This window comes from Medicago sativa, chromosome 2 (assembly GCF_051527215.1).
Source record: "Medicago sativa cultivar Bolivia chromosome 2, Bolivia_mono, whole genome shotgun sequence".
Taxonomy (NCBI): Eukaryota; Viridiplantae; Streptophyta; class Magnoliopsida; order Fabales; family Fabaceae; genus Medicago; species Medicago sativa.
Genome location: NC_140750.1, coordinates 9,935,738 through 9,959,294, shown reverse-complemented (window position 1 = coordinate 9,959,294; position 23,557 = coordinate 9,935,738). Strand labels below are relative to the sequence as shown.

The following is a 23,557-nucleotide window of genomic DNA, read 5'->3' as shown; positions in this document are numbered from 1 at the left end:
AAATTAATCACAGCAACTGTGGCAAAATGTACTACTCAAAAAAATGTTGAAAAACATAATCTATATGAGATTGGGTCCTCGAAAACATTTGAAATGCCTCCTATTACTAATGTAGAACCGATTCTAATGATGAACCTGTCATCTCTATTGTAGATCTTGATGTTACACTCATCACTTCTACAATACCATCATTGAAACAAGGTACATAAGGTTAGACCGTATTGAACGAAGACTTTCAGATAGCTCGTATTGAGTAGCTTCCAAAGTCAAGCACATCTTTTCATTTTCCATTATCAAATGTTACAAATGAAATTGACGATACTTCTATCATGGTTCGATAGAATGGTAATGAGAAACACCCTTTTATCTTGGAACCAATAGTGAATATTGAGATGGTTAAGTCTCCTGGTACGACCATTCCTACAAATTCAACTGCACCTTTGGACTCAATGTCTCTTTTATCCTCTAGTTCACCCCAAACATACAAAGGCAGCTGCGCGAATTGATTGAAATGTATATGCGTCTCAAATTCAATTCCAACAGGCGTTGGCGGCACAAAAAACATGTACGACTTGAAATGTCCCAAATGCCAGCGTAGAAGCCAATGTTGAAGCACTTTTTGGTCGTTCTTCATCATTTGCAAGTATACCTCATTATTTTGCGCAACTTTAGAAGAAAATTGATCTTGTTAGCGAATATCTTATTCAAGCTAAAGATGCTGACATCCTTTAAATTTTTACGTTTTATCTGACAAAGAAACAAAAGAAACAACTAAGCAAACTCAATTCCTACAACACTCGATCCAATGATGAACCCAAGGGCGGTTGAACAACACCTTTTCTTCAAGTGCCATTTTTCTTCTCTTTTTTTCTTTTTTCCTTGCTTTTTGCTGGTTTTGGTTTGCCCCCTTGTTGTGTGTGTATGTATATATAATATATATTTTCCTTTTCTTAATAATATAGTATAAATAGGCGGTGTAACACCCCGTTTTCCCAACGTGAAAATTTCGTAAATAAATCAGAGTATTCATCGTAAACGGAATGTCACATTTCATAAAAATCATAAATTGAATAAATAAATATTTATCCTTCAAAATTATTCAACTTAATCTTTAAAACTTCGCAGCGGAATTAGTTCAACAACATAAAAGTCCTTGGCACGCAGGCCTCATCATAAAAGTCTCATAAATCTTAGTTCAAAAATAATTCTTAAACTTCAACCTCATCATAAAAGTTTCATAAATCTTAGTTCAAAAATAATTCTTAAACTTCAAAAGCAATACGTAAAGGAACAGAAAATAGTATTAAAATCCCCATCCCGTTACGTATCAGAGCATCCTAGACACATTGTGAGGAGTCTAGTCACGAACACAGCTAGTCTTTATTACCTGCACATTACCCACGGTCGAGGCAACATATACGCAGAAGGGGTGAGATTTCTCAAACAATAATATTAAGCTCATAAATCATAAATTACATTTAACAATATAAACATCTTATAATTTAACAATTACAATCAAATACATAGACAACAACATTTCATCTTAGCAATATATCATCATATAGCAGTCACAATCATCGTCACATATCATCTTACTAAAAGGCATCACAAAGCAATTCGTTAAAACATCACAACTTAACAACTTGACTTGACAATGCATCTAGACTCGACTATGCAACTCTTAACGTCTTAAACCATCTTGAATCATCATGAAATGCAAATGCATGTGGTACCATTTTAGGGCATAAGCCCTCATCGTCGTGGTTGAGCATAAATATACTCCTAGGGCATAAGCCCTCATCGTCGTGGTTGAGCATAAGCTCCATCGTCGTGGTTGAGCAAAAGCTCCATCGTCGTGGTTGAACAAAAGCTCCAGGGCATCAAGCCCTCAACATAATTGAGCAAAAGCTCCATCGTCGTGGTTGAGCAAAAGCTCCAGGGCATCAAGCCCCCATCTTTAATGAGTATGCAAATGGACTCAACATCTTACGTCTTAGAAACTTCATGAACATCTTATAACTCCTTGACTTAGACCGACACTTACATCTTAAATAAGACTCAGCAGTATATGCAGCATATAAATAATTCATCTCATATCAGCATCATAGTACAACAACATCAAATGATAATCAATAACATCTTAAACATTGCATCATCATAAACATCATAATTAACACTTATAGTGCATAAATAACAAGATCACATATTTATATAACCCATCTTTAAATCACACATCTTCAAATAACACATCTTTATATAACACATAGTCAAATAATACATTTAATTCACATTGTTAAATCACACATTATCAAATAATTTCATCTTTCATCATCTTATAATTTATTTTATTTGTGTATAAAAAAAAAGCTCAACAACTACATATAACATGCACCAACCGAAAAAGTTATTAGCAATATTAAAATAAGCAACATATATATGTCAAATATATAACACAAAGTGATTTCAATGGGCTATCGGTTCTGTACTGTAGTTTAGGAACACACTAGCCATTAAGCAAGCAAGGTATATGAAAAGTAACAAATTCATGATAAACGAAAATGTGAGTCCACTGTATGCGAATCAATTTGTATATTATCTGAAAGCAGTTGGACAACTAGATCGAATGGAATAAGCAATTTTAATTAAAACAGAAAAGTCTAAAAAGAGTAACAACCGATCAGTTTCAAAAAAAATGTGAACAGTCAAAAGACTAAATATTTACTTCATCGCATAGTATAACCAGGAAATAATTAAATCCAAATCTGAATAAAAACACAAATTTAATCCGAGATTCATCAAAGGAATAAGAAAACAACGAAAATTAACAACCCTACACTATCCACATGATTACACAACCCTAATGGTGAATAGAGACTCTCCCTTACAAACTCATCCTAAAGCATGTTAGATGCAATCTAATGATTCACATACCTAATATTAGTGAAAGATAGTCTCACCCTTACCTTAGATTGTTTTTCTGAAATCAAAAGCAGCGTTCTTCGTTCCTAGGATTCTCTCTCTCTGAGTTCTCCTCTTTCTTCTCTTTCTCCAAAAAGCGGTTTAAGGTAAAAACTCTTTCTAACCTAAGCTTCCTTATTTATAATACTAATCACTCTTCCTAAATCTATTTAGGCCCAATAACTTATTCTTATTTCTATTCTAACCTCCAATTCTACTTACACTAATAATTCTCATATTCTAATAAATAATAGAATAAAGCCACATAATAAAATACTAACACCTCATATATATAAATAAATCACATAAATAAATTCTAACTTAATAAAAATAATTAAATAAAAGGAGGGCGTTACAACTCTCCCCAACTTAAAAGAATTTCGTCCTCGAAATTCAAAGCACAAGAAAAAATAAATTTAGTTATTGACACAAAACCACATCAAGTTAGTCAGTTAAACAAGATCACATAGAAACATAACTACTAACTAGAAAACATGACGACACGACTCAACGACTCATCTACTTGGCCGGACGGACCGACCTGCTCTGATACCAATTGTAACACCCCGTTTTCCCAACGTGAAAATTTCGTAAATAAATCAGAGTATTCATCGTAAACGGAATGTCACATTTCATAAAAATCATAAATTGAATAAATAAATATTTATCCTTCAAAATTATTCAACTTAATCTTTAAAACTTCGCAGCGGAATTAGTTCAACAACATAAAAGTCCTTGGCACGCAGGCCTCATCATAAAAGTCTCATAAATCTTAGTTCAAAAATAATTCTTAAACTTCAACCTCATCATAAAAGTTTCATAAATCTTAGTTCAAAAATAATTCTTAAACTTCAAAAGCAATACGTAAAGGAACAGAAAATAGTATTAAAATCCCCATCCCGTTACGTATCAGAGCATCCTAGACACATTGTGAGGAGTCTAGTCACGAACACAGCTAGTCTTTATTACCTGCACATTACCCACGGTCGAGGCAACATATACGCAGAAGGGGTGAGATTTCTCAAACAATAATATTAAGCTCATAAATCATAAATTACATTTAACAATATAAACATCTTATAATTTAACAATTACAATCAAATACATAGACAACAACATTTCATCTTAGCAATATATCATCATATAGCAGTCACAATCATCGTCACATATCATCTTACTAAAAGGCATCACAAAGCAATTCGTTAAAACATCACAACTTAACAACTTAACTTGACAATGCATCTAGACTCGACTATGCAACTCTTAACGTCTTAAACCATCTTGAATCATCATGAAATGCAAATGCATGTGGTACCATTTTAGGGCATAAGCCCTCATCGTCGTGGTTGAGCATAAATATACTCCTAGGGCATAAGCCCTCATCGTCGTGGTTGAGCATAAGCTCCATCGTCGTGGTTGAGCAAAAGCTCCATCGTCGTGGTTGAACAAAAGCTCCAGGGCATCAAGCCCTCAACATAATTGAGCAAAAGCTCCATCGTCGTGGTTGAGCAAAAGCTCCAGGGCATCAAGCCCCCATCTTTAATGAGTATGCAAATGGACTCAACATCTTACGTCTTAGAAACTTCATGAACATCTTATAACTCCTTGACTTAGACCGACACTTACATCTTAAATAAGACTCAGCAGTATATGCAGCATATAAATAATTCATCTCATATCAGCATCATAGTACAACAACATCAAATGATAATCAATAACATCTTAAACATTGCATCATCATAAACATCATAATTAACACTTATAGTGCATAAATAACAAGATCACATATTTATATAACCCATCTTTAAATCACACATCTTCAAATAACACATCTTTATATAACACATAGTCAAATAATACATTTAATTCACATTGTTAAATCACACATTATCAAATAATTTCATCTTTCATCATCTTATAATTTATTTTATTTGTGTATAAAAAAAAAGCTCAACAACTACATATAACATGCACCAACCGAAAAAGTTATTAGCAATATTAAAATAAGCAACATATATATGTCAAATATATAACACAAAGTGATTTCAATGGGCTATCGGTTCTGTACTGTAGTTTAGGAACACACTAGCCATTAAGCAAGCAAGGTATATGAAAAGTAACAAATTCATGATAAACGAAAATGTGAGTCCACTGTATGCGAATCAATTTGTATATTATCTGAAAGCAGTTGGACAACTAGATCGAATGGAATAAGCAATTTTAATTAAAACAGAAAAGTCTAAAAAGAGTAACAACCGATCAGTTTCAAAAAAAATGTGAACAGTCAAAAGACTAAATATTTACTTCATCGCATAGTATAACCAGGAAATAATTAAATCCAAATCTGAATAAAAACACAAATTTAATCCGAGATTCATCAAAGGAATAAGAAAACAACGAAAATTAACAACCCTACACTATCCACATGATTACACAACCCTAATGGTGAATAGAGACTCTCCCTTACAAACTCATCCTAAAGCATGTTAGATGCAATCTAATGATTCACATACCTAATATTAGTGAAAGATAGTCTCACCCTTACCTTAGATTGTTTTTCTGAAATCAAAAGCAGCGTTCTTCGTTCCTAGGATTCTCTCTCTCTGAGTTCTCCTCTTTCTTCTCTTTCTCCAAAAAGCGGTTTAAGGTAAAAACTCTTTCTAACCTAAGCTTCCTTATTTATAATACTAATCACTCTTCCTAAATCTATTTAGGCCCAATAACTTATTCTTATTTCTATTCTAACCTCCAATTCTACTTACACTAATAATTCTCATATTCTAATAAATAATAGAATAAAGCCACATAATAAAATACTAACACCTCATATATATAAATAAATCACATAAATAAATTCTAACTTAATAAAAATAATTAAATAAAAGGAGGGCGTTACAGGCGGCATAAGATGAAGGTATCTGTCATTCAGACCCATCTTGATACCTCACATATCTAAAAACAAAAGGTACTCAACAATCATGTTCTTTTCTTTCTTAAAAACCATGTTCTTAAAAGAAAGAAAAGAACATTTCAAAAAAATCATGTTCTTTTCTTTCTTTTTTCACTTTCTTTTCTTTTCCCCATCAACCAAACAAAGTATAAAAAAATATAGAGGTTATGTTGTCTCAATTTATTTTGATTAAAGACTAAATAATATATAATTGGGTAAAACAAATGTATAAAGTTGCACCATAATGGAGAATGATATGGTAGGCAGGGACTCACACTTTGATTTAAATTAATATTTTTCCACTTATTTATAAAAAAAAATTGTAAATTTAGATAGAATTTTTTTAATAGAGTATTGTTTGTTTTGTTCTTTTCAGAAAGTAGATCTAAGAGCATGATTATCGGTGCATAAGCACCGTGGTATAACTGCAACAAATGAAAATGTGTCAGGAAACCTCTGATATTTGGCAACAAAGCAAGTAGTAAAACCAACCATAGTGGCAATGCATTACCACCGTTCCATTCCAGAATTTGTCAGAACTTTTGTGTTGCTTTTGAGTTCTTTTTCTTTTAATTAATATTTTATATTATTAAAGTATATTGTAGTTGTAAGATAAGTGGGACCCATTTTAGAGTTTTAGAGGAGTGGTATGGATATTGAGAAGTGTAAAGTAATATAATATATTATGTGGGTCTTGGGTGGCATGGATGTGGGTGCTCTAAGGCATCGTTTTCGTTTCCTCTTGTACGTTACGTTGCCTTTAATGTTCACTTTAGATTCCATTTCTGGTTTGCTCTAGATCTTGCTCTAATCATGAACAAAACACTGAATCTCATTGTTCGTGTTGTCTTCTCACTTTCAGTCACTTCATCTACTTCTGTTTGTTGTGTCTTATTTAGTTTACGGTGAATAAAAAATCGGATGTTGATTTTGTCGTTTCTTCCACCAATCAGTGTAGTCCCAATATGTTTAAAGACAATGCATAATATATGCAAAGTCCGGGGTTTTAATCCCGGACACCACAAAAAAAAAAAACTTGAATAAACTTCTATTGTAAGTTTTTTTATTTTTTATTTTAAATATATTACACAAGGTTTAATGAAAATAAAAGAGTGAATTACATTCATCTTCTTTCAAAGATGCTTGAATTACACTTCACTCCCTTCTTATGTTAAAATATACACTCTCCTCCCCTCTTATTTACAACATATTAGAAAACTTTTCACTTCCCTCCCCTAAGAGAAACTTGAATTACATTCTCATCCCCTCTTATGTTAAAATCTACACTTTACTCTTCAATATATATTTTTTTATTTTTAATAATCTAGCAAAAAATAATAATTTAACACACTTCAAACAAAATAGTATTGCAGGTCTATTTTAATATAATAAAAAATTGAATATATATTTTTCGCTATTTTTTATTCACAATTTCATTAACGTGTAGTTTTAAACTCTATTATAAAATATGAAACAACCTAAAATAAAATTAAAATATGTGAAAAATTACTAAAGATAATAAATCATGGTTATTTAAAAGTTAATTTTATACTCTAAATTATAAAATCAATAGCAAAATATTTAAATTTAATTATCATTGACATTTAAATTATAAAGAAATGAATTAATTTTTCTTAAATGGTTGTTCAAAATTAATATATATCATAAAAATATTTATTTATGTTAAAATAAATTAAAGTGTAGTGCATATTTAATTATTAAGGGAGGGAGTTGTAATTCAAGCATTTTATAAGGGAGGGGAGTATAAATTTTACTTTTCAAAGGAGAGGGGTGTATATTTTAACATAAAAAGAGAAAGGAGTGTAATTCAAGCATCTTTAAAGGGAGAGAGTGTAATTTACTCAAATAAAAATCTACATTTTGCAAAGGCCATGAGCTCTTCACTTTTACCAATTTAACCAGCAAAACATAGGTAATTAAGTTGTCATGTTATATATTTATAATCAAATACAAAATAAGAAAAGTTAAGGTGAAAACAAATTTGCTCAAAAAAAGGTGAAAACAAATAAAAAGTATAAACCAATTCAAACCTCAAATTTTACGAGGAAGTCTTGGGTTATCACAACCATTTGATGCTTTTTTTTAATATCGTATATATACACGAATAAAATACTTATAACTCAAGCGATTGCGTTTAAGTGGTTAATTAGCTCCTCTAAGAAGTAATGGTTTGAGTCGATACAAGTTTAATTAATTCTTGAATGGAACTTTTTTTAGTAACAAAAAATAAATGGAACAATTTTTAGTCAGACTTTATTAATCTCTCGACCAAACTCCTAATTATTAGAACTCTTTCCTGAAAAACAGAGGGTTAAAAAAATATAACTGCATTAGTTATAACTACGAATCAGAAACACTATATCATATCATGTTACAATAGTGAAACTATATATAGGAATTAGGAATATATTTTCCAAAGAGAAACAAAATGACGAGCCATGGGTAGTGTATGTGATTTTAATTTGTTTTCATTGTAGATAAAGTCACAAACACTATTTAAAACTTTCTCGCACTTTTACGCACAACTGTTAGATTTTGGATTTGAACTCATGCGAAAGTGGCTGACCTAGCAATGTCGGCATTGTAGATTGAACTAAGCAACACAAACTGTCAAAAATTGTGAGAACGAAAATACTCTTTCCGTCCCAAAATAATTGATCTTGTTTGATCATGTACTATTCACATAACATATTTTGATCAATTTTTTTGTACTATTAAAGAAATAGAAATGATAGCATACATGATTGTCGATTTGTCTCAATAAATATTTTTAACAATAATTTTTTTTTATTTTATAATTTTTGTTATCAGATAATTAAAGGCATTAAATGTCAAAAGTTTCTTAGTTGTTTAACATGTGTAAAAGTAAAATAGTCAATGAGTAAAATAGTCAATTATGTCAATTATATGAGTACATGGGAGTAGACTTTTTGACCAAGAGTTATCTTTTCTTCCTATATACAAATAGTATTCAATTATTAGTAAATAATCTAATTTATTATTCCAGTAAAAAATGTTAAATGCATTAACTAGCCTTGATTTTAATTGATTGAGATCTACTAGTATATAAAAAAACGGTAATTGACGTAACCTAATATCATTGTAGGAGAAGAAGTTTGAGAAAGATGAATAAGATGAGTCAATTCTCTTACATTGTGGTGATGGTGTTGTTTTTATGTGTTACATCCCTCTATGCAGCCAAAGTTGTGGACGTGGGTACCATTTGTAAGAAGGTGAAAAATCCTTCATTTTGTGTTACACTTCTCAACAAAATGCCTGGTCCAAATCGAGATCTCCTTAGCCTTGCACAATACACCATTGATGTGGCTCGTGTCAATGTTACCAACACAATCAATCTAATAAACACACTAATTTCAAATAGTGGTAGTAATGCTGATGCAAGAAATCATTACAAAACTTGTTTAGGTCATTTCAAAGAATACAGTGGCAGTGCCATTGTAATGGTTGATGAAATTCAACAATACTTAAAGGTGGGTGATTACATATCTGCAGGTCAACGTGCATATGCTGTTGGAGTAGATGTTGATTCATGCATTTTGGGTGAGTCGCCAAGTGACCCTCCTTATCACGATACCTCATTGCTCCCTAAATATGCCGATATTGTTGATCAAGTGGCTGAGGTTATATTCAATATATTAAACTTTTTGAAATAGGTCTAATTAGTTTTTATCACATGCCTTGTAGTTTTTTGGTTTTACCGTTTGTGATTCTCAAATAATGAATGTATTGCAATCGCTACCAATGGCATAATCTGAAAAATATAAATCTATAACATTAGCAAATAAGACATTTTGTGATTTTAATCTTGTCCATGATATTCTGTCAATGTTCCTTCTTTATGGTCGATTTTAATGCAAGTATTCCTGCAACAAAGATAGTGAATGTTATTTTTCTCATGCAATCACATGTGCCATGCTTCCATGGATGCCTCTTTTCAAATTTATATCTAAATCTAAATCTAAACTATAAACAAACTATATAAACAATTGAGAGTTTTTTTTTGAGGGAAAACAATTGAGAGTTTTCTAAAGTTAAATAATAATTAATACATTTTCTCTCAACTTTCAATCTCATTCACACCTATCCCATGTGACACACTCTCCTTAATCCTTTATTTACAAATCAGCAACGCTATGTAGTACGGGTAAAAAAACCACGAAAATCCACGATAGAGATAAGCTATCAGTTATAGTTTTTTATTTTATAAATTAAAATTACATAATTTTAGTTTTTTGGTGGAAATCATGGGTGGTGGTAGTGTAATTCGTTGCTTTTCGTTGACCCCTCTGGTACTAAACAATATTTTCCTTAACAAATTATGATTTTTTTTTTTTTTGAAATTATGATTTTTTTATCAACTAATCTAATGACTATAGATGAATAAGTTGGATTTCCAAGGTTTGACCTTCGACTGCTGCATAATATATTATTCAATGTTCCTACCTACCAACTGAGATACTATTTTCTAAAATTTGAATATTCAAATTCAAATGACATACTTCACTCATGTAATGTATTGATGTAATATAATATAATAATTGACCTATTTATTTTCTTTCCATTACTGTTTTGCATCAATTAAGCCATCAATAAATAATCATAATTAACAAATACGTTACGCGTTATGTTGAAAAAATTGATCGCAGGAAAAAAAACCTGTTGTTCTCCCGAAATGTACTACAAAAAATATGCTGAAAAACTTAATCCATATATGGGATTTGGTCATTTAAAGTGCCTCCTATTACTAATACAGAACCGGTTCTAATGCTGAACATGTCATCCCTATTGTAGATCTTGATGTTTCACTCATCACGCCTACATAACCATCAATGCAACAAGGTACACAAGGTCATACTGTATGAATGAAGACTCTCGGACAGCTCGTATTGAGCAGCCTCCAAAGTCAAGCACATCTTTTCATTTTCCATTATCAAATGTCACCGATGAAATTGTCGATACTTCTGGCTTGGTTCCATAGAATGGTAATGAGCAACATCATTTTATTTTGAAATTGGTGGCGAACATTGAAATGGTTAAGTCTCTGGTACAAATGCAATTGCACCTTTGGATTCAATGCTTTTATCCTCTAGTTCTCCCAAACATGCAAAGGCAGCTGCACAAATAGATTCAAATGTACATGTGCCTCCAAATTCAGTTCCAACAGACGTTGGCGGTTCAAGAAATAGGTACGATTGAAAATGTCCCAAATGCTAGCGCAGAAGCCAGTGTTGAATCTCTTTTTGGTTGTTCTTCATCATTTGCAAGTATACCTCCTTATTTTGCGCAACTTCAGAATACAATTGATCTTGTTAACGAATATCTTATTCAAGTTAAAGATGCTGACATCCCTTTTAAGCCTTATCTGACGAAGAAACAAAAGAAACAACTAAGTAAACTCATTTCCTACAACATTCGATCCAATGGTGGTTGAGCAACACCTTTTCTTCAAGTGCCGTTCTTTTATGTCTTTCTTATTATTATTTTTTCATTTTTTTGGTGCTTTTTGCTGGTTTTGGTTTGCCCCTGTTGTATATATATTTATTTTCCTTTTTTAATAACACAATATAAATAGGTGGAATAAGATGAGGATATCGGTCATTCAGACCCACCTTAATGCCTCACATATCTAAAAAAAAGTACTCAACAATCATATTCTTTTCTTTTCCCCATCAACCAAACAAAGAATAAAGAATATAGAGGTTATGTTGTCTCAATTTATTTTGATTAAAGACTAAAATGTGCTTTAAATATTCTTAGAGACTAATTTGGGTCTTATGGTTTATTTTATTTTATTTACTCTTGAAAAATAATATATAATTGGTAAAACAAATGTATAAAGTTGCACCTCCTTCAAAAAAAAAAAAATGTATAAAGTTACACCATAATGGAGAGAATGATATGGTATGGTAGGCAGGCATCACTCACACTTTATATTTAAATTAATATTTTTACACTTATTTTTATAAAAAAATGTAAATTTAGATAGAATTTTTTAATTGATATAAAATAAATTATTAATAGAATATTGTTTGTTGGTTTTTTCTAATCACACCCCAAGTATTTTTTGTTACACCCCAAATTGACAAAAACACCCTAACATATTTTTTATTTTTTTTATTTTCATTACCTTTTGTCTTCCTCTTCCACCATCTCCTTCCTCTCATATTTAATTCAAAATACAATCTTTTCTATCCAATTTTCACATTTCATGTTCTTTTACAATCATTTGCTACACTTTTCTCGACCATGAGATTTGCTACACATTTTTTCCGATAGAGATATTAATTTATGTGATTTTTAAAATAATAAAGAAAAAGAAAGTAGTTTAGGGTTGCAGTTTTTTTTCATCCCAAAATCGTAGAACCCCACATATTGAACAATAGAGAAGAAAGGAGGAGGAGAATTGTGATTGTCAAGTAGACAACAATTGGCTTAATTGATTCCGGTCATTTTACCCATATATTTACAATTTTTTTTAAAGCTTCCCCCCAAAGTTTTATGTTGCTCTAAAATTGAATTTAGGTTTAATTTTGCCTAAGTAACCTACGTTAATTAAATTTACATGTATAGACACAAATTGATTTCACTTTTACATACGTGAATTAAGTTCAGTTACAAACTACAAAAATATTAATACGTGAATTGATTTTACTTGAGAGGCTAAGGGCTGTTTGTTTAATATCATAAAATATTAATAGAATTTTAGGTGTAACATAATTTCAGGGTGTAAACTAGAAAAAGTCTTGTTTGTTTTGTCTTTTTCAGAAAGTAGATCTAAGGCATCGTTTTCGTTTCCTCTTGTATCCGTTACGTTGCCTTTAATGTTCACTTTAGATTCCATTTCTGGTTTGCTCTAGATTTTGCATTATCATTGCAGCTTCAATCCATTTCCATTTCTAATTCTAATTCTAACTACCAGGTTCAAGTGAGAAAATTGAAATTTAGATTTATAAGGTCAACTGTAGAAGCATATAATTTTTGAGATTGAGATTGAGATTGTTGTTTTGTTTGCTTTTTTAATTTTTGTTGACCACTTGCTCTGTTTTTTTTTTTTTTTTTTTGCAGGAAAGAAAGATTTCACGAATGAATTGATACAATTAGTTGGAGACAAGTTGCTGATTTTAGAGAGCCAAGGTACAACTAATTTCTGGCATTTATTCTTTGTTTATAATGGTTCGAAGTTCATTCTTGAGGAATTTTATATGCCTCCAAAGGGATTTTTCCATCAAAGGAGTTGTGTTGAGATGACACAGCAGAACAGACATGTTGAGCATCATCAATACTGTCAAATCAAAACGGGCTAGCCCATGATAGACTCCGGCTTTTTCGGCCCGGATGATGAACGGGCTAAAATATATTTGTCTAAGCCCGGCCCTTTGCAGGCCACAGGTTTTCGTTTACAAAAATTTATATTTTTAAAAATAAAAAATGAATCTTAAAATTATTCACACCATATAGAGTTATTAAAATTATGACATTATGACACTTGAAAATATTCATACCTTAAACTATTTAGACTAAATAGTAAATTCAATCCAAATCGCAAACCCAGTGTTCCATTAGCGTACGAAGTATCTAGATATTGATTGTCACATACATTGTGCGTGAGAAGTTATAAGAAGGTCTCATGCATCTTCTTCTAATCCCTTCTCATGGCCAGTTAGCTGATGTATTCACCAAGAGTTCTCTCCCTGTTCTGTTTCACAATCATCTTTCCAAGTTGGGTTTGATCAACATTTTTCAACCTCCAACTTGAGGGGGAGGGGGTAAAAGTCTCCAATAGCTCTCCATAAGCTGAGTCACTACTATTGTCATGTAGGACAATTCTGTTATAACTGTTATAATTGTAACTGCATTAGGGAGCTATATAAACTGTGAGTACTCACTTTATTCATTCATACAATTGAATCGGTATTTCATTTCTTCAATATGTATCATTCTTCTTTCGATACTCTGAAAATCCAAGTGAATAAAATTATAAAAGTCTTGTGTTATTTTGTCAAAACAAAAAGGCATGCATTCTACCGTCTAAACTAACAAACCATTTTATATTACTCTGTACCTTCTTTTAGCAATAACATACACATATTTTAGTGGAAGGCCTTTTTTATGTTGAGTAGAATAAAATAGGTTTTACAAAGTCACGTGACATAAATCTTTACATATAACATTATTTGGTTCAGGATGATAAAATAGATGATTAGGAAGGAAATTTAATAACAGAAATTGGAAGAAAGTGGAGATGAAGATTTTAAAACACTTGTATTTAAAGTGGAAATTTTGGTCTAAAACCAATATTGTACAGATTTTAAAACACTTGTATTTAAAGCGGAAATTTTGGTCTAAAACCAACATTGTGCATTAGTGAGCAACTCCATAGCTATACAATTTAAATCAGATTTAAGTTGTCATGCATAGTTAACATCAAATTAATCTTTATGTATCTACATTATAATAATAGTAATTATTATCTTCAAGTATGATCCCCAAGTCCAGGAGTGAACGGTACATGTGTTGAAAGTAGCCATAGGTTCCCCATAATGAATTCGGCCACTGTAAACTTAACTGCCTGGCTAGAATCATTCAGGACATGGTAGTTTTGCCATTTTACTCTGTTTTGTGTCCCTGCTCCTGGCCCATAGTTTTTATACTCAGCATAGTATAATGTGTCCAAGTTTTGGGATCCGCTCCACTCTAACCATCCTTTTGAGTTTACCACATCGCCTATGTAAGATTCCATGAAAACCGTTGTTGAATATGGCTTCCATGGTCTTCCTAGGAACGTTGAGGTAGATTTTAAAGAAGGTAACAAGTCAAAATCTGCAGATATGTTGCAAAACTGAAAGGAGAAGCCAGTTGAAGCTCCGTTGAATTTTCCTCCTTGAGCTGTGATGGTGTTGCTTTGTTCTGGCAACCCTTTCTTCACCAATATTGTGCAGTTTTGGAATACAGCAGTGGCAGATCCGAAGATAAAGTCCACCGTGCCACTGATTTGGCATTCCCTATAGAATTGGCGGAATGCATAGGCATACAAGCTGTCCTGATAGCCAAAAATCCCACACCGGTAGAATACAGACCGGTCAGATTGGGATCTCAGAGCGACTGCTTGGTGACCTATAGGCCCAGCAGTGTTCCTAAAGGAAATGTCACGCGCGATGAATCCTGGGCCTTTGACACCTAACATAAGAGGTAAAAATTATTAAAAAATGGGTCGAAGGTTTTACTATGAAATAAGCTTAGAAGTCCAGGCATTGAAAGATTCTATAAACAAAAAGTACAGCAGATATTGATCTTCTTTTTACTATCTTGCATACGTGAATCCTAAGACTTGATTGCTTACCATAAATAATCTATTCATGGGATTTCTTCCATTCCTTCAATGTATACATCTAAGATAATGCTCTTGGTTAAAGTTTCCTAAGATCACTGCACTGATTTTTTTTTTTTTTTAATGAGCTTCATTGGTTTAAATGATAATTTAGTAACCTTTAGGGTCTTCAACTACCAAACATCTTTTCTTCATCTACCAAAATTTAGTACTTTATATAATGTAATTAAATGAGAAAATATCTAAAAAAGTTATATGCAAAAACTTCAGTAATTGTGTTTGGTTATTGTTGCATCTTCGGAAACCTACATGATATTTTTATTTTGCTATTTGTGTTGTTTGTTTTGTGGTTTTTTTTCTTTCTTGAATTAGTTGGATTCACCCATATGCTTTGATTTTGGTTAATCGAAGTGAAATTGTGATTTGCTTTTCCGATTGCATCATATCATGCATCATTGCATCACAAATTCATGTCTACGATTGCATGTACCTTGAAGTTCTGAATTATGAAATTCTGATACTGGACTGTGTCATCTGTCTTTATTATTATGAAATAAATTCTGTTACAGGAATTTCATTCAGCTGACAGTTTCTAGGGATGATACTGGCAAGGTTTTGAAATGCAACCATGTCACTATGGAAACCATTGTTCTTGTGAGGAACATTCAATTCCCAAATGGCATTTCCCAGGGATGGTTCTATCGGTCTTTTTGTGAAGGTGCTATTGGCAGGTCAGTAAACCTTACCTTTTTATCTAATCTTAATTTTTTTTTTTTTGAAAGATCTAAGCTTAATGTTAGAAAGTCCTATATTACGTTCCTATGTCTGAACTGATGTTAATATAAGTGTCACCTCTTTTATCAAAGCATTGTCAAAAAAGTGCTGATAGTTTTGAAGGTTTCTTTCTGCATAATAGGGAGTAAAGAGGATGAAACTGTGATTCATAATTGGACGTGTGTGGAGGAGGAGGAAGTAAATTGTCCACCACAATGTGGTGGTTTAGGTTGAGTGTGAACTCGGAAAGGGACCAGAACTGTGGGAATTAGTCGTATACCATAGAGTCATTTTATCTTACATTGGACAGTGTCGTACATTTTATCATTCTCTTATTTTATAGTGTTGCAATATGCAGTATCTGATTCGAGTCTTTTTTACTAACTGAACAGTTGTGACTTTGCCCTCATATTCTTTCCATATTCTGCTATGTTTTTTCTTTCCTTTTTTCTTGTTTTCCTCTTCTCTGTTAAAGAAATTATAGTGTGCTTTGTAATTTCACTAACTTGTCTTTAGGGATTATTTATGTTCATAATGTCCTTCAATGCTAAATTCACGGTTTCTGGGGTTTCTAATACAATAATAGATATTTTTACACTGGAATGCATGCATTCTACTGAGTATGAATGCATGTGCCATCTTTGTTCATGTTTTCCTGGCGAATGATTATCACATGTATGTATATAGCTGTTGTTGGTTTTATATATCTTACATTGGACAGTGTCGTACATTTTATCATTCTCTTATTTTATAGTGTTGCAATATGCAGTATCTGATTCGAGTCTTTTTTACTAACTGAACAGTTGTGACTTTGCCCTCATATTCTTTCCATATTCTGCTATGTTTTTTCTTTCCTTTTTTCTTGTTTTCCTCTTCTCTGTTAAAGAAATTATAGTGTGCTTTGTAATTTCACTAACTTGTCTTTAGGGATTATTTATGTTCATAATGTCCTTCAATGCTAAATTCACGGTTTCTGGGGTTTCTAATACAATAATAGATATTTTTACACTGGAATGCATGCATTCTACTGAGTATGAATGCATGTGCCATCTTTGTTCATGTTTTCCTGGCGAATGATTATCACATGTATGTATATAGCTGTTGTTGGTTTTATAAATCTATAGTTGTTCTAGTTTGATAGAGCACCTTCGATTTTTATTTATTTTCTATTGGTGTTTTGTTATCATAGTTTATAGGCTATGTACAGAGTAACAATTAATATAAAATATCTACATACAGTGACTGAAGCTTGTTACAACTTACAGAGCACGTTCTATTTATTTTATTTTTTTGCTGTTCCTTTTTGGTTGGTTTCCGTATTTGATCACTATTTGAGTAGTTTGTTTGTTCTCTTGTGTGGTTCAATACTTAATTTGTGTTTAAGTGATTTAATATCATTTGTGAAAGCCTTATATATGAGAAGATCCTTGTGAAAAGTGAAAACACTTCCATATTGGTACTCTATGATCTCTGATTTGGTGGAAGACCACCATAGGCATTCTCTCTTTTTCTCTTGATTAAAAGAAACAATCAATTTGTTATCATCTTTTGTTCTAGTTTCACATAATCTTTGTAAAAATTGGTAAGTTTTAGTAGCGATTCAATACTCAATAACTTTAAATCTTTGAACTATATAGCGAAAGATAGGAAAAAAGTGTAAATTAAGCCATAACTCTTGTCTGATACAATGACTGTTATAGTTCAAAAGAGATGTTTTTGTTATATTGCTTTCAGGAAGACGAGGAACATGGATGTTGCTATGAGATTAAGTATAGTTCCCTTCTGTAACTGATATGCATATGTAATTGAATGATTGTAAGCGCTTTTTTTATTAATATAACATCCAAAGTCAAGATTGTTGTAAAGGTGGGCTGTGTGTGTGTGTTTGGTGCTGATATGAAGGTGAATCCTTCTCTGGTGTATATACGTGGCTGATCTGTATAGGGTACTGTTTCTATATTAATATAACACCAAAGTAAAGATTGTCGTAAACACGGGCTGTGAGTGTTTGGGGAAGGTATGAAGGTGAATCCTTCTCTGGGGTATACATGTGGCTGGTACTATGGTTTTTTCTGGTATAGGGTACTGTTTTTCATGAGGTTGCAATTTTGGTGGGTACTCTTTTCATTATTTCATTCACTACATCATCTTGATTCATTATAATATATAGTTTCATGGAGTAAAACACTATAAGCTAAAGGTAGACCTATTATATTAGCCTTATAGGTTCAATTGTTCACTCATCTTCTGACTAATTATATGTTTGTTATGATGTTAATTTTTGATGTTATCTTTTGTTCTAGTTTCACATAATCTCTGTAAAAATAGGTCAGTTTTAGTAGTGATGTTCATTAAATGTACCTATCTGATTCAAGATTGCTGGGGGAAGGTTTATAAGTTGAAGAAGTTAATTTTGTTTTGGCTAAAGTGCACTTCTCACCCCTTAAGTTTTAAAAAGTTGCTATTTTGGCCCCCTATTAAAAAAAAAATGACAAAAGTGACCCCTTATGTTTAGGGAAATATGCTCTTTTGACCCCATAACATAAGGGAAATCTGATCTTTTGACCACTTATCTTCTCAAAAAGTTGCGATTATGGCCCCTTTTTTGGGACACGTGGCGTCTTCTCAGCAATTTTAGGACGAAAGGGGCCAAAATTGCAACTTTTTGAAACTTAGGGGTCGAAAAGTGCAGTTTAGCCTTTTGTTTTTCATACCAATCTGATTTAGTTTATAATGCTATAACTGATCCTAGAATATGGCTCCTTAGGAAGGTTGAAGGTAATGTTTTAGTAAATTGTAACCTTTTATTAAATTGGATTGGCTGGTTGTTTGCTCTTGATCTATAGTTTCTGCAAGAAAAAAAATAGGCCCATGCTGTTTTAATAATTTCTTTACCACACATCAAACTTATTGTTTGTGCTATTTTATGCATGCAAATTAGTATTTCATTCGAGTTGTATGGAGAAATTCAGAATGCCAGTGGCTCGTGTCTATTTTAGGGATTATTTATGTTCATAATGTCCTTCAATGCTAAATTCACGGTTTCTGGGGTTTCTAATACAATAATAGATATTTTTACACTGGAATGCATGCATTCTACTGAGTATGAATGCATGTGCCATCTTCGTTCATGTTTTCCTGGTGAATGCTTATCACATGTATGTATATAGCTGTTGTTGGTTTCATAAATCTATAGTTGTTCTAGTTTGATAGAGCACCGTCTATTTTTATTTTTTTTTTCTATCGGTGTTTTGTTATCATAGTTTATAGGCTATGTACAGAGTAACATTTAATATAAAATATCTACATACAGTGACTGAAGCTTGTTATAACTTACAGAGCATGTTCTTTTTTTTTTTTTTTTTTTTTTTTTTGCTGTTCCTTTTTGGTTGGTTTCCATATTTGATCACTATTTGAGTAGTTTGTTTGTTCTCTTGTGTGGTTTAATACTTAATTTGTGTTTAAGTGATTTAATATCATTTGTGAAAGCCTTATATATGAGAAGATCCTTGTGAAAAGTGAAAACACTTCCATATTGGTACTCTATGATCTCTGATTTGGTGGAAGGCCACCATAGGCATGCTCTCTTTTTCTCATGATTAAATGAAACAATCAATTTGTTATCATCTTTTGTTCTAGTTTCACATAATCTCTGTAAAAATTGGTAAGTTTTAGTAGCGATTCAATACTCAATAACTTTTAATCTTTGAACTATATAGCAAAAGATAGGAAAAAAGTGTAAATTAAGCCATAACTCTTGTCTGATACAATGACTGTTATAGTTCAAAAGAGATGTTTTTGTTATATTGCTTTCTGGAAGATGAGGAACATGGATGTTGCTATGAGATTAAGTATAGTTCCCTTCTGTAACTGATATGCATATGTAATTTAATGATTGTAAGCGCTTTTTTTATTAATACAACATCCAAAGTCAAGATTGTTGTAAAGGCTGGCTGTGTGAGTGTTTGGTGCCGATGTGAAGGTGAATCCTTCTCTGGTGTATACACGTGGCTGATCTGTATAGGGTACTGTTTCTATATTAATATAACACCAAAGTAAAGATTGTCGTAAACACGGGCTGTGAGTGTTTGGGGAAGGTATGAAGGTGAATCCTTCTCTGGGGTATACATGTGGCTGGTACTATGGTTTTCTCTGGTATAGGGTACTGTTTTTCATGAGGTTGTAATTTTGGTGGGTACTCTTTTCATTATTTCATTCACCACATCATCTTGATTCATTATAATATAGTTTCATGGAGTAAAACCCTATAAGCTAAAGGTAGACCTATTATATTAGCCTTATAGGTTCAATTGTTCACTCATCTTCTGACTAATTATATGTTTGTTATGATGTTAATTTTTGATGTTATCTTTTGTTCTAGTTTCACATAATCTCTGTAAAAATAGGTCAGTTTTAGTAGTGATGTTCATTAAATGTACCTATCTGATTCAAGATTGCTGGGGGAAGGTTTATAAGTTGAAGAAGTTAATTTTGTTTTTCATACCAATCTGATTTAGTTTATAATGCTATAACTGATCCTAGAATATGGCTCCTTAGGAAGGTTGAAGGTAATGTTTTAGTAAATTGTAACCTTCTATTAAATTGGATTGGCTGGTTGTTTGCTCTTGATCTATAGTTTCTGCAAGAAAAAAAAATAGGCCCATGCTGTTTTAATAATTTCTTTACCACACATCAAACTTATTGTTTGTGCTATTTTATGCATGCAAATTAGTATTTCATTCGAGTTGTATGGAGAAATGCAGAATGCCAGTGGCTCGTGGATGATGTATGGTTTCAAGCTGAATTTTCAGCATCTCATTTAATATATGCTTGATGTTTTTCTTTATTTTGTTATGTCTCTGAATTCACATCTTCATGGAGCCCTTGTTCATAGGAAATTAGGAATTTCAGGCAGTAACTTGGAGACAGCATTTGGGATGGAGTATATTGGTTCAAATGATGAAAGTAAAGAAGAGGGACATTTTTTTCGTTCATGTTCATTCTGTTTTTCCTTTTTGTTTTCAAGTTTGTTTTGCTTTGAATGTATTTCAGTCCTTACTCGTGATTTCAAGCCGGCTCTTGAATTTTGAAAGTTTGGGAGTGAAAAAGCATAGCTAATTTAGCTCAGAATTCAAGCACATTTATCCCTATGCACTACCTCAAAGGTTCTAGACACAATGTGTATAAGTTAATTTTTATCTGAAGTTTGTTTATGGAAGTTTCCATTAGGTAGCTAGTTTTTTGTCTTAGGAAACCAAGTAAAATGAATAGAAATGAATTGTTATTGATGAATGAGTGATTACAACTGATATATATACTAATATCGATTCAAATCATCATCATCAGGCATAGGAATAGTACCATTGATGAATCCAAGCTTGTTCTTTGTTCCCAAAGAACGTTCAACGGTGCGACTCCAAGAAATGTAATTGGAACCGTTGAGTTTGGGAGTGATAGAAAGCGAATTGGGACTCTCACTGGGATGAACGAAATACACTGATTCAGTGTCTGGTGAAGAACTTCTTGGCGCCATGAAAAAGACTCAAGATGAACAAGAGCAATGCGCAATGATTTCACAAGATTGAAGATGAAGAAAATAAGCCAAAAACAATGATTGAACAAGAAATTCAATCAAACAGAGGTAGAAATGAACAAGAATTAAGAATCAAGATGTGAAATCAAGAAGATTGCACAAGAAAACAGAGAAGAATGATCAATGATGATCAATGAAGAAAGCACAGCGGAAGAAAAACGGTTACAACCGTTATGGATCGTAACAAACTCTCCCTCTTTGGAAAGAGCTTGTGATACCATATTTTAGGAAACCAAGTAAAATGAATAGAAATGAATTGTTATTGATGAATGAGTGATTACAACTGATATATATACTAATATCTAAGTGTAGGATAAGCTATCATGTACAAACATTAGAGAATAAGAACCCTAATCTCAGTTACTTGCGCAGCAAGTAATAGCTATCCAAGTGATTTGATTATCAACAATATCACTGTGTAATATTTTGCTTGTATAGTACTTCTGTATCATGTTGCATTCTGCTCTTGTAGAGTTTTATTTGTAGTTAGTTATAAATTCTGTTCTCTATACTTTATAATTACATAGTATAATGTACTTGTTCTCAAATTTATCTATATGAGATACCATTGCTATGTAGCTAGGGGAACTAAAAGTTCTTAAATGTTACAAAATCCAATTTCTCATCATGGGCATTCATACTACTGTCATTAATCCCCAGAAGACATGAAAATAAATGCATACATATATTTGCAAAGAAAAAGGGGGAAAATAAAGAGAATTTGGAGGGTCTGTGTGCTCTTACCAAAAGTTGCTGTTTGGAATGTGGCCAAGTGATTAGTTCCATTACTCAAATTACCAGTGATAATTGTTGCATACATACCCTCCCCAATCATCATGATATTCATCTTATTGACCTCAACAATTTCCTTGTAAACTCCCTTTTTTATGAGTATGACATATTGCTTCATGCCGGAATCAGGCGCCGCATTCACCGCATCCATAACCTTGGTGAAATTCCCTGTACCATCAGCTGCAACAACCACATCAAAACTTTGTTCTGCATTTTTCAATAGAAGCTTTTGGACACTTGGTTTAACCCAAGATGGGAATGAGCCCTTGTTGGCAGAGCGACCTGAAATGGTCTGCACCTTAACATTGGTGAGGAGATCATTAACCAATGAGTCAACTTCATCAATTTTCATGAACACTTTATCTTTGATTTGGTCATTGGTTTCTTCAAGTCCATTCACACATGTACCCGTATTGACATGAATGGCACTTAACCACGTCCTTAAATCAGAACTTAGGTTACCCGTGCCATAGTATTTTCCTACCACAAACAAAAACAATTTTCATTAATAATGTGTGCTACCAAACAGATTATAAAAAGGTTTGTTCCAATTTTTAAGCAACATTGTGAACCATATAACTGTGAATACCCAAACATATGCTAGAACTCAAAAGAAAGAAATACACATGTTAAAATAACAAAAAACGTTTTTTACAAGAAAGTGAACATGCATGCATATTCTTTCTAGAAGAAAATAAAATTAGTGCAAACTTTTAAATATTGATACCTTTGGGATTCTTCAAGGCAGATGCACACCAGTGAAGCTCTTCAATGGACACTTCTAGAAGCTCCAAACATGTATTGATGGTGTTTGAGAGGCCAATGTCATCATCAGTCTTCAGCTCAAATTGGAGAATTGAAGTAAGGTCATGCACCTTGTCTTTGATCATTTTTAGTGAATGAAGAAATTGTGATGGTGGTATATTTAGTGTATTGAGACTTGAACATGATGTTAAATGAAGGAAAACTAAAAAAATTAGAAGGCATGTTCTTATGGTTCCTCGTATGTTTGGCATTTTGATCTTCATTTTGTAAAAATGCTTGTTCTTGTTTTTGTTCTTTCACATGACTACCTAAGTAGATATAAACTAGAAAGTATTAATGACATTGAAAATAGAAA

At 32.2% G+C, this 23,557-nt stretch overlaps 1 protein-coding gene and 1 long non-coding RNA gene across 2 annotated transcripts; one reads left to right on the top strand and one right to left on the bottom strand.

The window, feature by feature from the left end:
• Positions 1–13,362: 13,362 nt before the first annotated feature.
• Positions 13,363–23,327, bottom strand: LOC146944361 (pectinesterase/pectinesterase inhibitor PPE8B-like). Its single transcript, XM_085747943.1, has 3 exons — positions 23,165–23,327; positions 22,390–22,917; positions 13,363–15,127 (listed from the first exon to the last, which is right to left on the bottom strand). Exons 1-3 carry the CDS (start codon positions 23,325–23,327, stop codon positions 14,424–14,426), a joined length of 1,395 nt encoding a protein of 464 aa, XP_085604069.1. The 3' UTR covers positions 13,363–14,423.
• Positions 19,028–22,153, top strand: LOC146944362 (uncharacterized). The gene is made up of 2 exons (XR_015025906.1): positions 19,028–21,217; positions 21,399–22,153. It is a non-coding gene; the product is annotated as an uncharacterized LOC146944362 (long non-coding RNA).
• Positions 23,328–23,557: the final 230 nt, after the last annotated feature.

What these genes read in the sequence shown, in the direction of transcription:
- LOC146944361 (XM_085747943.1), bottom strand. Translation starts at nt 23,327, where the DNA reads ATGATCAAAGACAAGGTGCATGACCTTACTTCAATTCTCCAATTTGAG. An exon ending in TGCCTTGAAGAATCCCAAAG is followed by an intron (nt 22,918 to 23,164) that starts GTATCAATATTT and finishes TGTTTGTGGTAG; the next exon opens with GAAAATACTATGGCACGGGT. An exon ending in ATTCCAAACAGCAACTTTTG is followed by an intron (nt 15,128 to 22,389) that starts GTAAGAGCACAC and finishes CTCTTATGTTAG; the next exon opens with GTGTCAAAGGCCCAGGATTC.